At 38.7% G+C, this 20,614-nt stretch overlaps 3 protein-coding genes across 5 annotated transcripts in view; 1 reads left to right on the forward strand and 2 right to left on the reverse strand.

Moving 5' to 3' along the window:
• The first annotated feature begins 1,515 nt into the window (after positions 1 to 1,515).
• LOC110168818 (hyaluronidase-5-like) lies at positions 1,516 to 4,354 on the forward strand. The gene is made up of 3 exons (XM_020934307.2): positions 1,516 to 2,454; positions 2,980 to 3,069; positions 3,261 to 4,354. Exons 1-3 carry the CDS (start codon positions 1,531 to 1,533, stop codon positions 3,672 to 3,674), a joined length of 1,428 nt encoding a protein of 475 aa, XP_020789966.2. The 5' UTR covers positions 1,516 to 1,530; the 3' UTR covers positions 3,675 to 4,354.
• A 7,998-nt stretch (positions 4,355 to 12,352) lies between these two features.
• On the reverse strand, positions 12,353 to 18,425 carry LOC110168819 (prosaposin receptor GPR37-like). Its single transcript, XM_055155618.1, has 2 exons — positions 17,008 to 18,425; positions 12,353 to 14,120 (listed from the first exon to the last, which is right to left on the reverse strand). The coding sequence occupies exons 1-2, from the start codon at positions 17,854 to 17,856 to the stop codon at positions 13,293 to 13,295; spliced, it is 1,677 nt and encodes a 558-aa protein (XP_055011593.1). The 5' UTR covers positions 17,857 to 18,425; the 3' UTR covers positions 12,353 to 13,292.
• Positions 18,426 to 18,530: 105 nt separating this feature from the next.
• Positions 18,531 to 20,614, reverse strand: part of pot1 (protection of telomeres 1 homolog) — a 47,229-nt gene continuing 45,145 nt past the window's right edge. For all 3 annotated transcript variants that reach the window (XM_020934310.2, XM_055155616.1, XM_055155617.1), the window contains 5 exons: positions 20,421 to 20,556; positions 20,189 to 20,271; positions 19,527 to 19,621; positions 18,830 to 18,935; positions 18,531 to 18,752 (listed from right to left, as the gene is read on the reverse strand). In XM_020934310.2, coding sequence (XP_020789969.2) covers positions 18,622 to 18,752; positions 18,830 to 18,935; positions 19,527 to 19,621; positions 20,189 to 20,271; positions 20,421 to 20,556 — 551 coding nt within the window. In that variant the 3' untranslated portion in view covers positions 18,531 to 18,621. The remainder of the gene's footprint in view (positions 18,753 to 18,829; positions 18,936 to 19,526; positions 19,622 to 20,188; positions 20,272 to 20,420; positions 20,557 to 20,614) is intronic.

A 20,614-nucleotide genomic window follows, 5' to 3' on the forward strand; every position in this document is an offset into this window, starting at 1 on the left:
CTTTGGCAGTAACTCAAGTCATCTTCATGCTTCAAAAACACACTCTGTAGGCACCCAAGGGAGAAGGAACGCCACATTTACAGCCAACAAGCGCGCATTTGAAGAGTGACTTTGACTAAGAACGGTTTAAGACGAACAATTTACAGGTGGGTGCTACAAAACTGTAATTATCCACTAAAGGTGCAAAGGTGTATTGGGTGTATTACAGTGCATTATGGGTGCTGTCATTGTAATGCTACTGGGGTCAACTGAGGCAGGTGAGGTTTACTTGGGGCATGTTTTACTAGACCATGCATTATTAACACATCATAAACTTTAAGAAGCCTGGAGACAAAACCATGACTGTAAAAGTTGATGTAGGAGCATGGGTGTACTTAAAACTAGTAAAAACACGATAAAAAAGCAATATTAACTTGGCTTGGCTTTTTTAGCTTTCATAATTTTTCCAGTCTTTTGTAATTGAATATTACTATGATTAGGCCAATTGTTGAATCTATTCTTGTATGTATGGCACTACTTGTGTATTGTGTTTATATGAAATCAGTTCAATTATCTGTCGCAAAGAGGCATATTTTGTGAAATAAAAAAATATAAAAAATAGTGACCTTATAAACATCTCTGTACTCTACATTTGACATTTGTACTGTACATTTATATCCCAGACTGAAGAGGAGACTCGAGGTCACAGTCTATTATCCAGTATCAAAGCACAGACAGTGAAAGTGAAGCCTCTTTCATTCCATCTCAAACATGTCAACTATTTTGGAGTCAGCTCTGTCCTTGGTGTAAAAATTGGACCATGTGTCCCAACATGTGGTGTCTGGTCCACACATGTGCAGAGGAAGGAGAATCACCCATGAATGTTTATTGAAAAGACAATTTTTTTTTTTGTTTTTTTTTTTTACATTCTAGCATCATGCTGTGACATTGTAAACTTTACTTATATTAATAACTTGCAGTTATTATGCTTCATTCTTGCTTGTTTCATTAATCCTGTGAGGAAATGACTAAATATTTCCCCCTGGTAATAGTGCAACAGGTAGAAACCAGAAATTGTCTGCAGTGTTTTTAAGTCCATGAATCAATAAACACTTTCTGAGCATTTCTGTGGTCAAACTGGTTTGACTACAACAAGTTTCATGCTTTTAAAGTATGTTTTTCATATTATGGGCTTCATTTTAAGGTCTAATAAATGACAAACAGCATGTTTAAGGACCAATGGAGACCCACATAAAACATGATGAGATCATGGTCTGCCATTTGCTTGTCTCTTGATGTTATTGACTGGCCTGAAATGTTCCACAGTATGGCATTTAACTTATTTAAACTAAGCGGGGTCTTCACTCCTCAGATCTGACCTGTAACTTGGACTGATGATATATTTCATGGAGAAAATATTAATGCCAGACTGTGGAATCTTCTAGGCAAAGCAAGAAGCTTTCTATGGATATAAGCAGGTGCCAGTCCCTTCACGTGTATTTTTGATAACTCTTTGTGTCTGTCCTCTCTAGATTCCTGTCCTCCTTCATCATGAAGAATCCCAGACATACCGCTTCCATCTTTACAATCTCATTCTTGTTGTACTGTACTCAAGCTTTGCCCAGAACTGCCCCTCCCTTAGACCCAGGTCACCCCTTCCTATTCATGTGGAATGCCCCCTCTGAGCTGTGCAAAGTCCGATTTGGGATGCCTCTGGACCTGTCCTACTTCCACCTCATCAGCAGTACTTTGAAATCCACCACGAACCAACCCATCTCCATATTCTACACCGACCGATTTGGCCTTTTCCCTTATATCAACGAAGACACCGGTGAAATGTACGACTATGGCTTACCACAGTTGGTCGATTTGAAGGAACACCGAGAACTTGCAGAAGACAATATTGAATACTACATCCCAGTCGACAAACCCGGACTAGCCATTTTGGATTTTGAAGAGTGGAGGCCGCAGTGGATTCGGAACTGGGGAAGCAAGAATATTTACAGAGAGTTTTCCATTGAAACTGTTAAGAAAAAAAATGCTTCTCTTACCGATGACGAAGCTGAAGATCGAGCCAAGATAGTATTTGAGCGTGCTGCGAAAAGATACTTCCTCAGATCGATAAATGTAGGGAAGAAGTTGAGACCCAAAAGACTATGGGGTTACTATCTGTATCCTGATTGCTATAACTATGATTACAATCAAGACATGGTGGGTTATACAGGGGAGTGTCCAGAGATTGAGCAAGAGAGAAATAATAACCTTTTGTGGCTGTGGAATGCATCTACAGCACTGTTTCCATCCATTTATTTAGAGGAGGTGTTAAGGGATTCGATGCAAGCGAGAATGTTTGTGAGGCATAGAGTAAAGGAGGCCATGAGAGTGTCTATGCTCCCAAACAGAACCTACTCCATACCAGTTTACCCCTACATACGACCTGTGTACAAGGACAGTGTGGATCAGTACATGTCTGAGGTAAGGAACACAGAAAGTGGTTCAATGTGTTATGATGTTTTTAAAGTCACAACACCACTTTCTAAAACAATTCTCTTCTTAAGTTGCCAATTAACATGATGTAGAAACAATATTATCCTCTTTGCTATATCTTATTTGTCATCTTTGATGGTTGTTGCTCGTATTGCCAGTTGGTATTTAATTTATCTATTTTAGCTACAAAAATAAGACATGAGTTTGATCAAGTATTTTGAAAGAGAATTATAGTTTTTGACCCAAAAGGTCAGGAGTAGCCTATAGATGAACATAATCTTTGTGCAGTAATTTTAGAATCTACAGTGCTGTGCATACAAGGAAAAAAGAAAAACAGGAAAAAAATAAATGAAATGACAAATAAACAAGGAGAGAACTGAGAAATGTCTGAATGGTTCAGTGAAAATTCACTGGTAATCAAACACAAATGACAATCTAGTAGAGAAAATGTAATGTCACCTGAGTCTTGAGGACATGTTCTTACCTGCTGTCATATGTGTTTGACTGTTTCAGTTTGACCTGGTGAACACGATTGGAGAGGCGGCTGCTCTGGGGGCGGCTGGAGTTGTGTCCTGGGGAGACATGAACATCACTGACAATGAGGTAAACACTGAACTGCGGTCATAGATGTTTTATGTGCTGTTCTGAGTGTCCCATTCACTCCAAATTGGTGAGTAGGTGAGACACTTCACACAGATCAGGTAGGCTACTCACCTGTAAAAGCTGCACTGAAAATGTAACTGCATGAGTCTGATCTGTACTGCCAGTATAACTTCTCCACTTTTTCTCCACAGGACTCTTGTTTTGATGCTCGCCGTCACTTGGATCAGGTGATGAACCAGTACATCCTAAACATCTCCACAGCAACGCAGCTGTGCAGTGAGGCCCTGTGCCAGAGCCGGGGCCGTTGCGTCAGGAAACAGTGGGACAGTGACCTGTACCTCCATCTGGATCACAGGAGGTATCGCATAGACAGGCAGAGGAGAGGGGGCCCTCTGGTGGTGAGAGGGAGACTGTCCCAGGACGATGTAGACTACTATGACAGGTGGTTTGACTGTATATGCTACACAGAGGAGTCCTGTAGATCTCCCATAATTCTAAACATTATCAATGAGGCTTTTGTTACAAAACCAGAAAACTCCGCAGAGGCACAGGTGACCAGTGTGTATGTACTACTGATGATAGGGCTAATGTGGAACTTTGCATGAAAAATCATATAAGCATATCTACTAAACTTGTGATTACTTTTCCTACAGCATACTTTCACTCCTTCTTTAGTCATATTTTTTTTATTGAATTAACAGTGCACCAACTTGAGTAAAGGTTTTGGTTATTTTTCCCACTGTGAGTAACTCTACAAGTGACAATCGCTATATCTTGATAATATGAAATGATTTGAACAATTGTTTTTCTTGCACTGCTCCTTGAGATATTATTTTGCATTTTTCTGTCTATCTTTTGAAATTCTATGTATAAATTCCTGCTTTGTCCTTCCAATTACATTAACTGTAATTTATAAATCAGAAGTTACGTCCCCACTGTTAAACTTAATAATATCATGGATCACTGTTTTATACTTCTACTTCAGTAATATTATTTTGAAGTAACATTACGCTTACTTTGGTACAGTTTTTGGCTTGTCTACCCACCTCTACTTGTGATTTAAAAAGCTTCCTATAAGCTGTAAAATACACTATATATTTTGTACTTTGTACTATTTCTTGATATAACTTTTGTGAATCCATTAGGTACAGTTAGTTCATATAAATGCAATATGAATTAGGAAAAACAATTCATTAGTACTTAGGCATGGGTGTGAGTTTTATTTAAAGTCTGCTGTTAGTCAATTTTGTTGTTTCTGCTTTTATTATAATCCCATGTATTGTTTTGTCGTTATTATGATTTCTTGGTTTTATATTTTATATTATTGCCTTGAACACATTCATCATAATTAAGTGTGGACTAGTGTAATATCATAGGCGCATTAGTGGTTAAATGCAAAATAAGCTGTTGTCCTCAAGGGGGCGACAAATACACAATATATATAGTGAAGTAAAGCATTGGTCTGATAGTTTCAGTGTAATCAAAAGTATTGGACAAAAGCCTCTCTAGAACAAAAGCAGCAGGTGCCCGTGTCCTCACCACATCTACCACCTGCTTGGCCATAAGTTCTCATGACTGTAACATCAAACAGGCGTACTCTATCAAATACACTGGATACTATTACAAGTCACTAATGATCAAGTTTCTGTTCAGGCTTATGGCGGGGAACAGAATAAATGATCCTGTAGAATTCCTCATATTATTGCCTTAAAAAGCCAAAGATAGTTTTTTTTATTACCCTAAATCTGCTTCAACTCTGGATCTTGAACCACAGCTTGAGAACCACCATTCTAGTCCAGCTCTATTAGAAATGTTCTGACTCAGTGACATTTTACAGTTCATTCTCATCATATTTCCATTCACAGAGTGGAATGTGTCACATACAGAAACATGGAGGAGGTGTGTGTGTGTGTACATGTGTGAGAGAGAGTATTAGTGTGTATTCATCACATTGCAGAGACTTAAATCAGTACTTCAGGGGGAACTTTTACCTTGTGGGGATTAAACACAGGATTAATAAGTGTAATGCTGTACTGTGGTAGACAAGCCAGTAATCACAATAATGGATTTGTATAGTGTCTTTCAAGACTCCTAAAGTACTTTTTGGTGAATTATTTAGTCACTTCACAGGTCGGAGAAGTGTCTTGCTAAGGACATAACACAACCTATCCAAGTACTAACCAGACCCAACCCTGCTTAGATGATGTAAGCAAGGTTCCTGTACCTATAAAGTAATGCAGTGCATCTTTAGGTAAACTGAAATTATGGTTAGGGTTAAGATGGTCCCACAAAGCATGAAAATTCAATATGTGCGTGTGCATGTGTGTATATATGTGTGTGTGTGTGTGTGTGTGTGTGTGTGTGTGTGTGTGTGTGTGTGTGTGTGTGTGTGTGTGTGTGTGTGTGTGTGTGTGAGGAGAGCACAGAGACATTTTCTGTCCTGTTCATCCATATTCAGAAGGACGTCCCATCAGCTGCTCTCTGTGGCACTGCCCCTTACACACAGAGCGCCCTGTTGTGGCTCTACTACATGAATATTTGATGTTTCCTCCAATGCAACTGAAAAATATAGATCAGCTAGACAGTAACTAAAGTTGTGTATTATTTTAACACCTCAAGAATTCTATTGTAAATAAGTTAGTTGGTTCACTTTATTTTGTTATTTCTTTGGTCAGTATGATCTCTGGCTCATCTCTAACAAAATGGGTAATCATGTCTGAAATTATGATTCAAAGTACAATCTTTTTGTCAACTTATAAAAATGAAACAATAATTAGAAGAAGCGACTAGGATCTCTGTATAAAAAAGTAAGATTATGATATATTTCCAACTTAATTAGACCATAGTCAAAGTCCAAGGAACTGATGTCTGTGGTAGAATGCTCCAGAAGTAAAAATCATCTGAAAATTATATTAAACAAATTCTTAGACTAAAATGAAAAAGTTGTTGTTAAAATTAACACTTTTGCAACTCTCAAACTGGAAATGATCCTCAAACAGGAAGTATGACATTTCCAACTTTCAACCTGCCCAGCTTTGCACCTATTTAATCAATGGAAATATTTGTGCCCTGAAGACACCAGTGTTGATTGATAGGTGAAGTAAAAGTAGTTTGGCTTTGGGCTGGGACCATAATGACTTCCTCAGATTCCAGAGCTGGTGTTTACAGAGAGAGCTTTAAACATGCACTTGTTCTGACAGACAGTGGTGCAGTATGGAGGGGGAGTTCCACTTACCACTTACATGCACGATTACATTGTCATCAGAACTTTTCAAAGTGTTCTCCATACCTTACAAAAGTGAAAAAAAATTCATGATTTATTTTCATTTGTAACAGCATGTATTACTTCTGGAAATGTCTGAAAGTATTCCAGATGGTGGGCAAGTAACTCAATTTGTGATTTATGCTTTGTAAGAACAAAATCCACTTATCATTTTTAGTCAGGGAGTGTTTACCAAAAGAAATTACTTAAGGATTAACAGTTATTGCATTGTCAAACTACAAGACAGAACTTTTCCCTACAATTACAATAATTACACATTTACATTTTTCATCTTTGACTTGACATGTCTTGGTTTAAACTCAAAATTATTGTGTCAGACAAGACTGAACTTTGTAAAGTAACTCATTTATTGCTTACAGTCAGATAGTTGTTTTGTCAGGGCCAGTTCAAGCTTGGCAGGGACTCTGTAGTGAAAACTGTTTCAGGGGCCTATATGTTACACTGGAGCTATACATTTATCAGAACATGTCATTATCCAGTCAGTTTTAAGGTTGGAAAATGCACAACTGAGTCAACAGAGATGTTCTGTTTGCACCTATCACCTATCTCCGCCTACAGAACTTTACTTATTTACAATTTTAAAAAGTCAGATTCCGGGTCATACACAATAAGTAAATAAAATATGTTACATAACCATTCAAAATGCAATGAATGAAATCCACAGATTACCAATATGTAGAGGCAGGGTCAGCAGCAAAGGATCAGTTCTACAGTTTTGAACACAAAGTCAATGGACCCATATACATTTTTGTTTTTGAGTAATACTGCAGTATACAACAGACATACACTATTCAATCAACAAAACAAACAAACCAAAAAACTTTAAGAATAATACACATCTTCATTGTTGTTGTGGGCTATATTAGGCTAAGACAATAACATTTTCACTCCATTTATTTTAGGTTTCTAGATTAAACACTCCCAAACATTCCAAACATGACTATGGTGTGTGTGTCTGCAGTGGTCCTGTGATGGGACATCCCGTTCACATCTCTCTCTCTCTCTCTCTCTCTCTCTCTCTCTCTCTCTCTCTCTCTCTCTCTCTCTCTCTATAATGTGCAATGTCTGATGGGAGCAGCCGTTCCCACACAATAAGAGCTCTATTGTCCCCTGGTCCTCGGCCTGTGCTGGGAATGGTGGACACATTTAGGTCACCGGCTGCATGGGACTGAATGCCCACCACCGCACCCACCCAACCACCAGACCCTCCTCCCTATGGTTTACCCAATACTATAATGGCAATATAGTCAGAGATGTGCCCCCAGGAAAACACCAAGCACTACTGTGAGAAAAATGAGGAAATGAGGCTGCATTCATTCATTGACAATTGTGCTATAGATGCTAACTGCTACCTGTTTTTATGTTGCCTAACTGATTTCATTTCACTTCAATTCTCTTGAGCTCAATGTTTTGACAAACATAAGTCTAGACATGATGTTACGAAGAGCGTTATTAATACTAGGCCATATGCTATATGCTAATTGTGTAATTTTATGTACTTATTTTTAAAGACAGCTTTTTTATGTGAATGACAAAAAGCTCTTCATCATTTTAACTATAGTACAGGTGGAACCATTAACCATGAATGCATGATAAGTCACTTTCTAGAAACTTTAGTATTCCTCTGCGCAGTAATGCAGGAAACAGTCTCAGTCTGTGATCTGAGCTCAGTTGTGTAGCTGCACTTTTTCTCTGAGCTCCAAACTTCACTTTCACTGCCTTCTGTCACTGTGCAAGAATCATCAGACCTTACACAAACACATGTGAGCAGGCCTCAGCCTCAATGTGACTCAGTTGGTGATGGTCCTGGAGCTCTTCAGGCTCCAGAGGGTGGGCCAAATGTTCTGTGCAGTATCACATGGTCTGATGAGAGTGCACAGTGCAGTGGAGGTGAGTAACAGGGGAAGTTTACCTGTCCCACAGTAATGCAGATGCATAAGGCGAGCTTAGGGAGAACACACACCTCCTGTGGAAGGGCAAAAGCTCGCAAAAGTGTTCAGCATAGGGTCATGGGGCCCTGATTTTAAAAGATTCAAAGTATTGAGCAGAGTATCAAGGTCACAAGACCTTAAGAAAAATTTAAAGAGGGCACTTGAGTGTGAAGAGTGCGACGTGTCTCTGTATAGGCTGAAGGTGAAAGGCACTGCCCTGGGGCCTATAGGAGAGGTAACAGTTCAGACATTTGGTGCATGAGCTTAGCTAAGGAGCCAGTGATGTAAAACTACAGTATCTGTGAGGGCAGAAGCAGAATAACAATATACAGCCAAAAATCAAGACAAAGAGTTTGATGATCAGAAATATAGTCAGAGTTAGATTACCCTATATCGAGTCGGAAAAGTCAGAGTTTTTCTGCAGAGGATGTAGCAGATAGACAGAAGACTGGAGGCTTCAGACAGAATCAGATCAGTGTCTACAAACAACACTCCATTACAGAGCACCTCAGGGCAGAGTTGAGTCTGTGAGTGACACCAAAAACAACAGGGCCCAAACAAACATGTCTACTGCGGCTCACAATAAGAAACGCAGTCTGTTTTGGGAGAAATGTGCTGTATTTGCAATATGCTATACTTTACATCCAAGAATGAAGTAAAAGTATATTTCTTTTTTCAGTTTTATACCTGTAAGTTTAGTAAGCCAGGTTCCTGTTTTTGTTATTAAAAACTGTGCACATTTTGAATCTCTTTGAAAACAATGGAGGGAGAGGTATAAAAGGACTGAAGAGTGGGGAAGAGACATTCAGCTAATTGTCAATATTGCAACTCTTAATATGTTTCCAGTAATATAGCCCATTAAGTATCCTTCCACTACACCATATTTAAATTTATTTATTTATTATAATATGTATTTATGTCTCATATATTTACATTTATTTTATTTGTGTATTGTACCTATTTTTATATATATCTCTTTATGATGGCAAAAATCAGTTACAGCGCATGTAAGAGTCTAATTGTTGTACAGATAAGCTATACAGAGTGGTAAGATAAGGCATAACTTGGTGGCTGAATCAAATCAGGAGCAAAGTTTGATCAGGATGACCAAGGTGGAAAATATTTTTAATCATACACAGTGTCACAGTAATTATGTATTCAGAACACAAGTTTTGAGTAACTGTATGCTGGTGCAGTTGCTCTTTCATTTTGGTAGTAATTAGAATACAGTTCACGCAAAGTGAAAGTATTATGAGTATTCAGAACACAGTACTCTGATTGTACCATGGAACCACAGAATTTGTTTTAAAATCTATGATCAGTGTTGGGGAGAATACTTTAACAGAAATATACTGAAAATATATTTAATTACCAAATAACTGTATTAAAATGTCTTACATAATATCCTCTTTACAGTCATATTTGTTTGCTTGGTGCTGTTCCCAGAGGAATAGGCCAGGGGCGGTAAAGATCACTCAGCCTCCTATGAGAGCCAGGCCTGGTTGTACCGTCCCCTCATTGTTTCTGAATGAATGGTACTGTCTAATTACTGGAGCGGTGAAGGGGCCGCTGTGCCACCACCACAAAAGCCATGGACATAAAGGTTTGAGCCAGCAGCAAATCAAAGCCAAACGCTTATTACTGAAGAATGTGCTCCAACAAAGAGTCTCCACTGAGCACAATTAGACAAGAATGTGATGTCATTATTCAGCGGCCTCATGAATATTCAGACAGTTATCATTCACTGTGATGTATGTTCAGCTATGGGTTATGTATTCAGGAGTTATGGGATGGTACAAGACAGCCAGGCCAGCGAGCACAGAGACTGGAGTGGCATTGAAGAGAAGACAAACAAAAGAGACAATAGTAATTAGTTTAGCAGAGTGGCAGATGTAGTGGAGTGGTTTGTGCGTTCATCCACCAATGCAAAGGTTAACAGCTTGATGTGGCTCAGTTGGTAGGGTTTGTCCACTCATCCGAATGTTGAAAGTTTAAATGGCACTCTTGACATAAAAACATCAGTGGTCAGCTCCAGTGACCCACAGGTTCATAGTGTGATTCCAGTGGTGCCTTGATGTGAAGGGCTTTGAGTGCACTGAAGGTGGAAAAAGCTGAAATTATATATATAAATATATAATATATATATATATATAATGTGTGTATATATGTGTGTGTATGTGTATATATATATATATATATATATATATATATATATATATATATATATATATATATATATATATATATATATATATATATATATATAACATTATAGAGCCTTGTTCTCGCATCTCGCCCATTTGGTGGCTACAACAGATACCGGGAAAAACAACGGACATCTCAGTCCAGAAAAGTGCAGTACTGGGAACAGCAAAGATACTGCGCAGAACTATCAGGCTCCCAGGCCTCTGGTAGAGGACCCGAGCTGAATGAGGGTAAGAGAGACCTACCACCGTGGAAGGTGAGAAACACATTTTATTATATATATAATATATTATATATATACAGGCATTTAAATTCAGACCAGTACAGGAATACTCAAACATGCATGAACCAATCAAAATGTAATATGGTTGCATGGTTAAAAACAAAAGTTTATTTTACATCATGCATCCCCTTTAAAAATGATTCTTGCAAGAAAAATAGTCACTTGCACTGTTTTGGTGTGCCTCTGAATTAGTTGCACATAGCCCATGTGTCAGCAGCCTGGCTCAGACACCCTCAGTGATAATAATGTGAGAATAAAAGTCTGTCAGTGTGTGTCGTCATGGTAACGAGGAGCAGGGCCCAGACAAAGACCTGCCTGTATCTGTCAGACAGGCTCCAGAGCTGTGGAAATCTGCTGTGTGTGAACACAAGAGGACGATAAACTATCTAGAAGATAATATTGGAAGATACTATTGAGATTGTTCTGCTAAATATGAGTATCAAGTGTGTTGTTAATAACAAGAGTCAGAAATTGTCAAAAAGTTGTAAAAAGATCTGATCAAATTAAAAACAAACTTGCAATAAAATAACTCAAACAAAAGAAAATGTGCCATTTTTGGAATGCCTTGGATGGCATTTACATTTTATCTTGTATTTATTTAATTCAAAGTGCTTTTACGACTGATATTTAAAACATTTTATACACATTTTTGTCAACATTCCCAATGCCTAATCCAGAGCACACTTGAGAATGACACAGCAAACTGGGCTGCTATTGGATTAAAATGATGAAGTGAATCAAAATAGTTCGTGTGCAGTGGTGAGTTAGTTGAGAGGATCATATTTGAGCGGGTTAAGGACACTGGTCTTCTGCTGACACAAAGCTCTTAGTGTGACCAGGCAATGCCCCTTTTCTTCAGCTGCTCTCTCTCTTTGTTTATGTCTCAGTTGACATTTCTCTGCAGAAATAAAACATCTCTTGTGGAGTTTGTGGCCTTTGTCAAATAAGGACTTCTAAAAAACATTCAGAAAAGCAACTTACCAAATCAATGCTACACAAACCTGAAATGTTCTTAAGGATGGCATCAAACTTACCCATCTTTGTGGAAGCAGGTGACCCCACCAAGCCAGGTCACAGGTCAAATTTGTGGAAAGGCAACCCCATTTACACTAAGAATGTATGTTTTTTAAAATATTACAACTGAATAAACTTAAGGAAGTTTTGTGCAGTACCATACAATACAGCATTCCAAGCATAGTAATATTTCCAAACATTTGGCTGATCCCCCTCCAGAAAAGTTCTAGTGCACTTTTTAGATCATCAGTATTCTGTTATATGGAACCTTTGCAGACTTATTCCCTTTCAAATATATAATATTTAGTTTTAAATTGTTAATCACTATGGCAACAGTCTTAATAATTTTGAAACTCATATACATGGAAGCAAAACGTAGTTATGGAATTTATAATCTGCAAGAAGCTTAGAGTAGAGCCACTGCCCCTTCACACAGAGATGGCTTTGTCTACCCTTTAAATGCATAGAAACCGAGAAGCCCATGAAACAAACCAACCAAAAATTCAAGATTAGTAATGACAATCACAGATTTATGTTGTTTACATATATTTAATAACGTACTTTCAATCTTCTATGACTATTGTCCATTCATGACATTTCATTTTGCTTTAATGTGACTAAAAAACTATAAATAACAGACAAAATATGATTCACAATTCACATCAACAGCTAAATCTGCAGCGTCAACATTCTCAATATATTACTATACATTTGATACATCCTCTCAAAAATACAATAGAGACCTAGAGCAGCCAGGAGCTTTGTGCCAGTCTGCTTTCACACCTAATTAAACTGAGTAAGTGCTTTCTATATTACAGGAAGTTTCAAAATGTGATAATGGTTTAGGACAAAAAGTGTTGTGGCTACACTCTAAAAGTCTCTACAAGATGCAAACAATAAGTGCATAAGGACTTTTCCAAATTTTTGTGACAATTTGTTGATTGCCTTGGATGGACAAAAACTGGGGATGCACCGATATGATACTGGTGCCGATATTGAAAAATTTGATCTATTGGATATTGGTTCAGTGGATATCTTATTTTGGTTTATAAATTTGTGTAAGACGATTTACTGGACAATGTTAGCCCAAACACCTAGTAGTGTGTCTCAAACTGATTCTGTAGTTACTTAAAATGATAAATAACAGTTATAAAACACATTTGGTTATTTTTCTCTTACCATATGCCATGTGTATAAATTATAGTTTTACTTTATTTGCTCTTAGCCCCACTTTCGGTTGATATCGGATATACTTAGAAACTTAAAGCCAAAGTATCAGCATCAGTATCCAAACTGAAGAAGCTGAATCGGTGCATCCCTAACAAAAACATATCATTTAAGTGAGTTAATTAAAAATAAAATACTAAATAAATTATGTTACCTAAATATGTGCGATTTCATTCATAATTCTTGTAAACAATAGCAGGACGGTTGCCTTTGAAACTTGCATATCATCAATTCAAGTCAACTTTCTATATGACTTAATATCTTAGCAAACACTTTGCCCTCAACAGTGCGTCCCAACAGTGGAATAGGCTGTTGTGGAAGGGGCATCTCTGCGAATGGTGTTGTACGGGGATAGTTCAAGCTCAGTCGCCGTGCCATCATTTTCACTTGTTGTTGCGGGGGATCTTTCTGGCCCACAATCCTCCAAACAGCAGCAGCAGCAATCCAAAATCGCCCTGGTGAACGGTTGGCAAAGACAAAACAACAAAACTGGTGTAACTGCGGACTTACAGAAAAGCATCAACTGGCTGACCAATTTCAATATCTCCAATGTCCTACGAGGAATACCGGCAGCCATGTACGTACTCAAGATGTTACAAATGTTTTCAGGAATTATGCAAAATCCGTATAGAATCGCCAAAGCAACCACGGCGCAATTCATCTGGCTTTCGAGCTGGATTTGCTTCTTGCTACCCCTGACGTTGTTGCGTTCGGCCTTGCGGATCTTATGCGCTGTAGCGAGCGAACAAAAAATGGTAAATAGAGTCGGTAAACAGAAATAGCAGCCGAAATACCACCAAAGTCTTGCACCATCGTAGGTAAGACCCAAGACGTACAACGTGTCTGGGAGGTCCGTGGAGATTCGGATTACGCAGCGCTCGCATGGGGTGGTGACTTCGGGGGGATCTGTCTCTTCAATGACCAGTTGCCGGATGAGTAATTCTGGGAGGGCGAGGAGGAGAGCCCCGATCCAGATGACAGCAAGCTTGGCAGTGGTGGAGGCCCAGTTCTCAATCATCTCGTAGTAGTTCTGAACATTGTTGGCAGCACGGAAACGGTCGATGCAAAGAGCGCACAGAGTGAATGTGGTGACTCCCAAAGAGGCAACCTAAAAAAATAAGAGGAAGAGAGGTTATTGAGTTAGCAGAACAATCTCTTAGACTGCATTCACACTAGGATAAAACTAGGACTGAACACATAATTTCATCTGAACTAGCCCAGAACTTGTGGAAACGGACCCCAATTGAAATGTACATAAAATACCATTTGGGTTGAAGGTGATAAGTGGTTTAAATGGGACTAAAGTTGCCAGCTGTTACCAAGACATGTTTTTACTGAATTTGAGCTCTAGAATTATCAAAGTAAAGAATTTTGAGCTCTTGACACTGACTAAAAATAGCTGAAATGTGCACCTATGAGGCCGGTTATGTTGCTGATGATGGAACATGGTTAAAAGTCGGTTTGTCATAATATGGCCTTAATTTCAGATGACTTTATTCAGCTACAACCGAGAATTTGCACCTTACATTTTACTTGTAACCCCTCAAAGTGGCATGGAGGACATGAATGAAAAGTCAAAATCTGGCCTAGAATAGAAAAAACTATGCCACATTTACCAACATACACACTGTAGCTAAAATAAATAAATAAATAAATAAATAAAAATAAAAAAACAAAGTTGTCCAAATGAATATCTGCAATGTTTTACAATCATGCACAATCATTTTGTAATTAATGTGGCAGGGACCTAAAAGTGAATTGCAGGAAACTTGTCAGTGGGCTGTATACCATCTCTGACCCACTGCTGAAAAAAAGTTTTAATGTTTTTTATAATCAGCCCTATGATCAATCCAAGAATGAGTAGAACACTGAAATAATACTGCAGTGTTCCTTTTTGTCAGTATCACTCACTCGTAAGTAGTGCACAAAGCTCTGATTGTGACCATTTTATTCTAAGGCGGTGCCTGAAAGTGATGTAGGTTAATGCACTGACCCCTTAAGTGTTGGGGGTGGGACGCTCCCATTAGATCTATAATCCTCCTCATGTTTTTGATGAGATTATGGTCCTTTTAAATCACAAACACAGCACTTGTGTGGGTTAAAACAAAGTCAGTACAGTACAGATGATGCAGAGACTGAACATTATCAATATCAAACATAACTAATCCATACTTTCTAATGGTATAGTGCTTATAGTGGCTTTTTCTTGAGCAGTGAGTAATTCTGTCGCATCAGCACTCAAAGTAGAATACCAGACAGCATCATCACTTAATAAAGCTCTCACAAAATCTCAATAGACTGACTGTTATTGAAGTATGCATATATCAAAATATTGTTTAGTTGTACCTGTTTTTGACTGTCACTTTTACTTAAGTACATGAAAAAAATATGCAGAGTTAATTATAGTTGTAATAATAGTAGGCAAGCAGGTTAGTAGTGGTAGTTTAGCACTGACTGTAACTGCAAGTGATTTGTAGTGGTAGTAGTGGTAGTAGCATTAGCCTAAGTACTTTTAACAATGTTTACAATGAGTAGACCTGCACAGCATGTTTAGGCTGAATTGGATAGAGCTGATGTTAAGTCTCTAAATGTTTTGGACAGAGAGAAGAGTCTTACAGCCCAAAGTCAATTTCCCCCTAAAAATCCCAGTCCCCCATGCCCCTCATAAAGCCCTTTTACTGGTCCCTTATTGGACGGTCTCTGGGGGGGGTCCACGTCTTATCCCTGAGAAGTCTGGAGATTAAGGACAATTCACATTTACTGACATCAGATCAGATTTAGATACAAGATAAGGTTAAACAATCTAGACAAGGTTGGACAAATGTCAGAAAATGTATAATAGTTATTCAAAATTAAGTAGGCTATGTATTTTTGATCTATTAGTATAAAGTGACATGGAAGATTTGTGCGATAGGCTGTTGCTGTAGCAACCTATAGCCTGTGGAAACTTTTGCTGAGGTACAGGGTTTGTTCCAGGAATTGGGGAATAGAGATGGTAGTATGAAATCCAATTGAAGTAGGGTACATTTAGTGTAAGCATTGTTTTTTTTCTGTTTAGATTCAAGCTTTGTTGCTATTCACTCTGACCAGTACTTCCGGACTAATAAAGTGATTAAGCCCAGCAGATGAAAGGAGAAATACAGGAAAACTTGACCACATACAGTATTATTAAAGATGCACTGTGTTATTTAGACTCCATGGAGATGTTATAGCTTTGGCTGAAATGTTCCACTGTATGGCATTACACTTATATTTCTAGCATTTATTCAGTTACATCTGTTTTTATTGTAAATGTAACCTTTCTAAATGTGCATTCTTGCCATCTCCATAGATCTGACCCGTTACCTGGCCTTGAGCAGACATGTCCAAACTATGGCTCGTGGGCCAAATGCAGCCCTCAGACATTTTTTTCTTGGTCCTCAGGCTTCCAGGAGAATTGGCCCAAATGACCTTGCATCAATGAAAATTAACTTTTTATTGCAAGTTTTTTGAAAATCTACCTTAAAAAGCCAATATTTAATATTTAGTGTGTGGTTTTAAGGATCTTGGCATGAATAAAGACTGATGGGTCATTCTAATGTGTTAAACATGCACATATTTCAATTACTGACTGTACTGAGAACCAGTCTACGGTCCTTGATCGGCCCTCTGCTTCGTCTGTGTTTAGATATGTGGCCCTTGATGAAAAAAGTTTGGACACCCTTGGCCTAGAGGAATTCATAAAGATAGACAAGTTAAATACCTTACTGTGCCTTTCTGCAGGCAAAGAAAAAGATCTCCATTAAAACAATTTACCAACATACATTAAGTAGCTGGCCCTCCACCAAAAATTACATAGTGCACCTTTAATGTGCTCTGTTCAACGTATGGAGCGTGCGTAACTTTTTACCAAGGTCACAACGTTTGTCCATTTTGAAACAGGGGAGACTCTCCAAACGTGTCTCCTTGTTTACATGATCTAAACATCAGCCTATTCAAACCACTCTCTCGCTCACCTCCAAATATGGGATGATCCTGCACGAGAACTCCCCCAGCAGCCAATCCTTGGTGAGCTCGTGAAACACCACCAGCGGAAGGCAGAAGAAGACCACCACGAAATCCCAGAGCGCAAGGTTGGCGAGGAGCGAGTTGGAAATGCTTCTCATGTAGTAGTTATGACACACGATACACATCAGCGATACGTTACCGATGATTCCCACGCTTAAAATGAGCCCGGCCACTATCAGCACTGCGTAAGCCCCGTATGTCTCTACGGTCACGGGGTAAAACGGGTTTTTGTGTAGCTTTCGTTTGGGTTTTAGGCTAACTGGGGCCAGGGGAGTGCTGTCTGGGAAGTCTAGGGAGAATCCGTCCTCATAGTCGCTGGTGTTGAGTAGAAATGGAGAGTCCATCTCCTGCGCCATCGCAACAGGTGCGCTCTCTCCATCCGGCTCTTTTCGCTTCTTACGACTGGTGCTTGGTCTTTTTTGCTTCAAGTTTTGTCTCGAACTCCCTTTGCTAATGTTGCGAAATTGTTTATCATGCTTCTCTATTTTTCCAGTAAGTCCAACATTCTGTGGAGAGCTATCATTGCTGTTCACTGTGCGTAATGCGTCTCTTCCAAAGATTCCACTTTTACGCACAGAGTTTTGAACACTCCGTTGTCTCAAAACTTTCACCTCATCAAAAGCTATCGCCTGGACAGTTGGAGCACGCTCCTCTGGCGCGTCCTCTCCGCTGACACTGCCCCATTCAGGGCTTTGAACTGTAAAAGAGTCATACTTGTTTTGTAGCTCGTTCAATTGTCCCGTTATGGCTTCGCTACACAGCCACAAAGATAATAGTTTAAGGACTAGGTACAGCATGATGTGGGTCTAAAAAAACCCGTTTATAGATTACAAAATGACGCTTACATTATCGGTTAACGCGATCAGACGGGAAAACAGCCAACACCGTCAGATGTTTGGGAGTTTTTGTGCTGTAGTCGATGCGTCCTGGCGCGGTTCCCGTTAGCAGTCATTACGTAAAAAAAAAACCTTACATTCCATAAATAATGTAATGTCAAGTCCTAATTCTACATACACCCATGAAGATAGCGGAAAATGTTTGTACAATCGTAGTTAAAGTTGTCTTGGCTTTGAGAAGAAGGATGCGTGCACAGTGGCCACAGAGGAGCGTCTTAGCGCACAGACTGTGGGAGGATGAGTGGGCGGAGACTTGTGTCAAACTCAGTCCATCATTCATCTCTTGTCCCAGCTTTAAGCTTACAGTGTGGTCACATTTTAGAATACACTGACCAGGGATGCTATAATAAACATGACATTGAGAATATCCAAAACAAATTTATAAATAATACATGGATATTAATGCCGCAATGTGGAACATTCCAGGCAAAGTAACAGCACAGAGACGATTCTTAGTTTGTGTATTACAGTCCCACTAACTGCATTAATGATTTAGTTTCACTTTAAGTTTGAGGATGTTTGCCTCCTGGTGTGCAATTTGTGCCACTACAAAAAGCTACAAAGCTACAAAGATGTTAACATTATTTCATTTAATTTATTTACAGAGAAAAGCATCATAGCATATTTTTTTGCAATTATTATAATCCTTTGACCTCCAAGTGAAGGTCACGCGGGGTCAGGCTCAGGACTGGCTTTAGAGAGAGTGGTGTGGCAAATCTGATAAACAGTCTCATTACTGCCTCCATCATCTTTGGTCTGATACGACACAAGGCACATGTCCAGCCACGGACGCCGAGCTGGCAACAAATGATAAAATGAATTACTTTAAAATGCATTTAGAGAGTACAAGCTATAGCACAAATATAATATATACCTTTGCTGCCCTCTGGTGGACACAGAGAGTTCATAGTCTGACAGATGTGGTTCTGGGCTTCCTGACTGGACGCTGCATCAGCTGCAGAGACGTTGAAGAATAACTCCTGAGGATCAAAAGATAACAAAAAGAGACTTAAAGGTGTACTATGTAACAATGATTGGAATGTTCCACAATAATGCATTACTGGTATTAAAAACTATCTATTCTATCTATATAGATACAAGCACGTGACAAGATATTTTTGGACATTAAAACATTTTAAGATAAATAATTTTAATATCATACTGTAGAACATCCATATAGATCATAAATGTGACATCACTTTAGGACTGTCAAAAGGTTTTTTGTTTTTTCTGTTGTTGCAAGATTTAAATCATCCATGCAGTGAGAAATTAAAACTAAATTAATATTCACTTGGTTTGACAAATAAATACCTCATTGGAAATATATTTTAATCCGATATTGAAAGAAAAAGACAAATATTCACCTGAGTTTTTACAAATCTTTAAGTAAGCTGCAGTTCTTGTGAGCAGCGAGCGAGACATTTTATCTCAGTTTCACAGATTCAGCGACTCCGGCTGTTTTCTGATCTACATTTCCCTAAAAGCCCGCAGTCAGTAGATTTCTAGCGCAGTAAAAGCCCCTCTCAGATGATTGTATCAGAGTAAAGTGGGCTAAATGGGATGTGACTCACTGCGTCTCTCCACAACAAGACGTCCAGAGAGCCAGAGGAGTCCTGTAGCTCCAGCCTCAGCAGCAGCACGTACCGGAGCAGCTCTACACCCAGGGCTAAAACAAGCAACAACAGTCACACACGTGTTTAAAACAGCAAGGGATTCAAATGGGGTGAGACTGGGGCAATTTACACAGAATCTGTCATGATTGTTTAAGTGTTCCATGTAGGGACAATTACTTGTATACTGCAAGGTTTAATAAAGTATCAATCTTGCAATAATGGACTCCCTAGCGGTATTGACAGAAATTTATTTCACTGGGTTATGAATATATTACTTTTGGATATCAGATAATAAAAAGCATCTGTATGCCTTTCATAGTGTATAGAACTAATCACTTGTTTTGCTCCGCTTATGTTCGGTTTCTCTCCTAATCTCTACACAGCAAAAAAGTGTATAACCAATTAGCAATAATATTTTACAAACAGTTCTGTATTCTTGCAAAAAAAAATGCAACTGAAGGGTATACAATGAAATCAATATTTCAGGGTCATATGAAAATTTCAATTCCATGCCATCCCTAAAACTTCCTTGACAGTTTTGTAGAATACACACTTCTCCAATACTTTATGAAGATTCTGCAGAATTACTGAGCAAAGCACTAAACTCTAATTAAACTGACCTTCTGCAACTAACTGCCCAGAGACCTCCTCCACCCCTTCCACACTGGGCTCCCTCACAGCAGGATTTGAACACTTTTTGCACCTAAAGACACAAAACACAAGAAAAATTAATAAGTATGATTAAATATTTCAAAATAGGTTATTAAGTATTATTTCTGCCCAAGTAATATTTCTGCCCAAAAATTTCTATTTAAAGTAAATTGGACATTGAAAAAGCAGATAAGACATTACCCATAGAATCTCCTTCTGCCTCTGAACAGGACAGGGGCAGACAGGTCGAGCAGAGTCAGCTGACCTCCTGTAGACCGCACAGGGACGATGTTCAGGTAACTGGCTGAGAGCGTCTTCACCTGAGCTAGACTTGCACCTAAGAAAGGACCACGTGCTATTTATGCAGTCAAAAACATCTAGAAAAATAAATAAAT

This window comes from Boleophthalmus pectinirostris, unplaced genomic scaffold (genome assembly GCF_026225935.1).
Source record: "Boleophthalmus pectinirostris isolate CB_2022bp ecotype Guang Dong unplaced genomic scaffold, ASM2622593v1 HiC_scaffold_2, whole genome shotgun sequence".
NCBI lineage: Eukaryota > Metazoa > Chordata > Actinopteri > Gobiiformes > Gobiidae > Boleophthalmus > Boleophthalmus pectinirostris.